The sequence below is a fragment of the Pteropus vampyrus genome, unplaced genomic scaffold (genome assembly GCF_000151845.1).
Source record: "Pteropus vampyrus isolate Shadow unplaced genomic scaffold, Pvam_2.0 Scaffold178, whole genome shotgun sequence".
Lineage (NCBI taxonomy): Eukaryota > Metazoa > Chordata > Mammalia > Chiroptera > Pteropodidae > Pteropus > Pteropus vampyrus.
The window spans coordinates 516,311-518,673 of record NW_011888959.1 but is presented as its reverse complement, the minus strand read 5'-3'; the positions used below and the strand labels follow the sequence as shown (position 1 = coordinate 518,673).

General features: G+C 39.9%; 1 protein-coding gene across 7 annotated transcripts in view; it reads right to left on the bottom strand.

The window, feature by feature from the left end:
* Positions 1-2,363, bottom strand: part of MOK (MOK protein kinase) — a 36,959-nt gene that overhangs the window by 18,152 nt on the left and 16,444 nt on the right. For all 7 annotated transcript variants that reach the window (XM_011370939.2, XM_023537126.1, XM_023537122.1 and 4 more), the window contains one exon: positions 353-442. In XM_011370939.2, coding sequence (XP_011369241.1) covers positions 353-442 — 90 coding nt within the window. The remainder of the gene's footprint in view (positions 1-352; positions 443-2,363) is intronic.

Below are 2,363 nucleotides of genomic sequence, written 5' to 3'. Positions count from 1 at the left end.
CATGGCAACTGGCAAGGAAAAGTACAGTCCCTGAGGTGTGACAACAGTGCTTCCCCAGGGGTCACGATTCACGCTCGAGGCCTTGGGTGCCAAGAGCTGCCACTCTCCCCACAGAAGAGGAGCCATGTGACTTGTGTACACTTTTGTGACATAAAATCACCTACATGAAGGCATTCCATATTAGCAATCAGGCACACACCTGTCCAAATAAATATGTCACTTAAGATAAAATCATTACTGTCTGAGCTACAGAGCAAATGTCTAAAATGTCTACCATGGTTTTCTTTCTTAAAAAGAGATTTAATCATTATCATCAAATTTAGGTAATTTTAAAAGCCCCGAATATACTTACAAAACCACTTCGTGCAACGTAAGAATGTTTGGGTGGGGGTTCAGGCGCCTCAGTGCTTGTATCTCCCGCAGACTGTTCACTTGCTCAACACTGTGTGTAGGCAAAAATAAATGACTAATTTATAATTTAGGTCAACTTTAAAATTAGGGTTATTAAATCATTATTTATTATCACAACTGAAAAACAAATATTTCAAGCAAGTTAATCGGGTTTTATTTCTCCCATTAGCAATTGAAATTAAGCATATCGTGTTTCTGCATTATCTTATAAAAATCGGGTTCTTATAGCTTTGGACAAATATTCAAATTTTTACCATCCAAGCTCCTGAAAGAATACCTTGGTAGTTTCTTTTACAATTAACAAACACAGACATTAAAATGTCCTTTAATCAGTTTATGGAAACTAATCAAGCAATGTAAGTACCACTTTAAAATAAGCACTTTAAATTTCCACAAACAGACCCACCCTTCCTTCTCCTCCCTAATAAAGGCTCTACATTGTTTCCATTTCATTCACCTGATGACAGGTGCTCTCTCAGGTGTGTCTTACTGCAGGCTTTTCTTTAAGCAGACTGCTCTGCCTGACATAGCGTCCTCAACCAAAATCAGGCCAACACAAGTGTACCAGGCCGACAGCCTGAGGTGGCCCTGCCTCCAGACAGACCCTCACACGAAAAGGGAAAAGAAGCTGTGGGAATGATCTTCTTTCTCTGAACTGGTGAAACTGTTCTGCTAACTTTTAGTATACAGTGTAAAGCTCACCATTTTGTCAGGTTATTCAAAGAGTGGTTATACCCAACAGTATATTATTATTGTTTTAAATCAACACGGCCGAATGTTTTAAGTCTCTCTCACGCTCGCCAACAAATGGGAGCCTGATCTGTAAGAAGGGCTAAGAGTCTGAGTGTAAGGACATGCTTTTCAAGAATCTAGGCAACGCTCACTCAGACGAACAGTATGCTGGACCCGAAGACAAGTCTCCATGACTGTCACAAGACTGAAGGCCCTACAGAGCATGTCTGTTGAGCACATGGACGTACATCGGAAATCACTAGGAGTCAGCTACCTAGAAAAGGCCCAAATACTTGCAAACTAAGCAACGCGCCTGTCCAGCACCCACAGGTAAAGAGGAAGTCAAGGGAAATTGGAAAACATTTCAAACCACGTAATAAAGCAGGCGCGGCACGGTGCAGCACAGTTCAGAGCGGGCAGGTAAAAGGTGCCTTCTGGCATCTTCTTTCAGTGCTTATGTTAGAAAGGAAGAGACGGTTAAAGTCAAGGGTTTGTGTGCACCTTAAGAAAGTGAAGTAAGAGGAGTTAAATTAAACCCGAAGTAAGTAGAAGAAAAGCAATAATAAAGAGTAGAATTCAAGGAAACAGAAAATAGGCAAACAACAGAGAAAGTTTACAATGCCCAAAGCTGGTTCCTTGAGAAGAGTAATAAAACTGATAAACCCCTAAGCAAGAGCGACAGAGAAACAGACATGAACCACCACCACCAACCAGTATCAAGAACGAAAGAAGGGCCATCTCTACAGTTTGATATTAAAAAGACAATAAGGAAGCATTATGAACAACTATATGTCAATGAATATGACAATTCAGATTAAATGGTCAGTTCCTGGATAAACATAATTATCGAATCTGATGTAAAAAAGTAAAATTGAAAATCAAAAGTAGTCCTGTGTTTATCGAAGAAGCAGGCTTTGTTATCCAAAGCCTCCTCGCAGGTGATGGCGGAAGTGTTCAAACCTGGGATTATGGTGACAGTTGCACAACTGTAAAAATTTCCTAAAACTCTCTTACAATGGGTGGATTTTATGATGTGTAAATGATATATAAATTATATGTCAATAAAGCTTTTTAAAAATCTTACGAAAATCCAAATCATTTGGCATATTAGATTCTTTAACGTTCCATGCTACGGACGGACCATGTACCACCCACTCCACCACTTCCTTGTTTCCAGCTTTTCACCCCCATGAACGATGTTGTAATAACATCTCGGGATG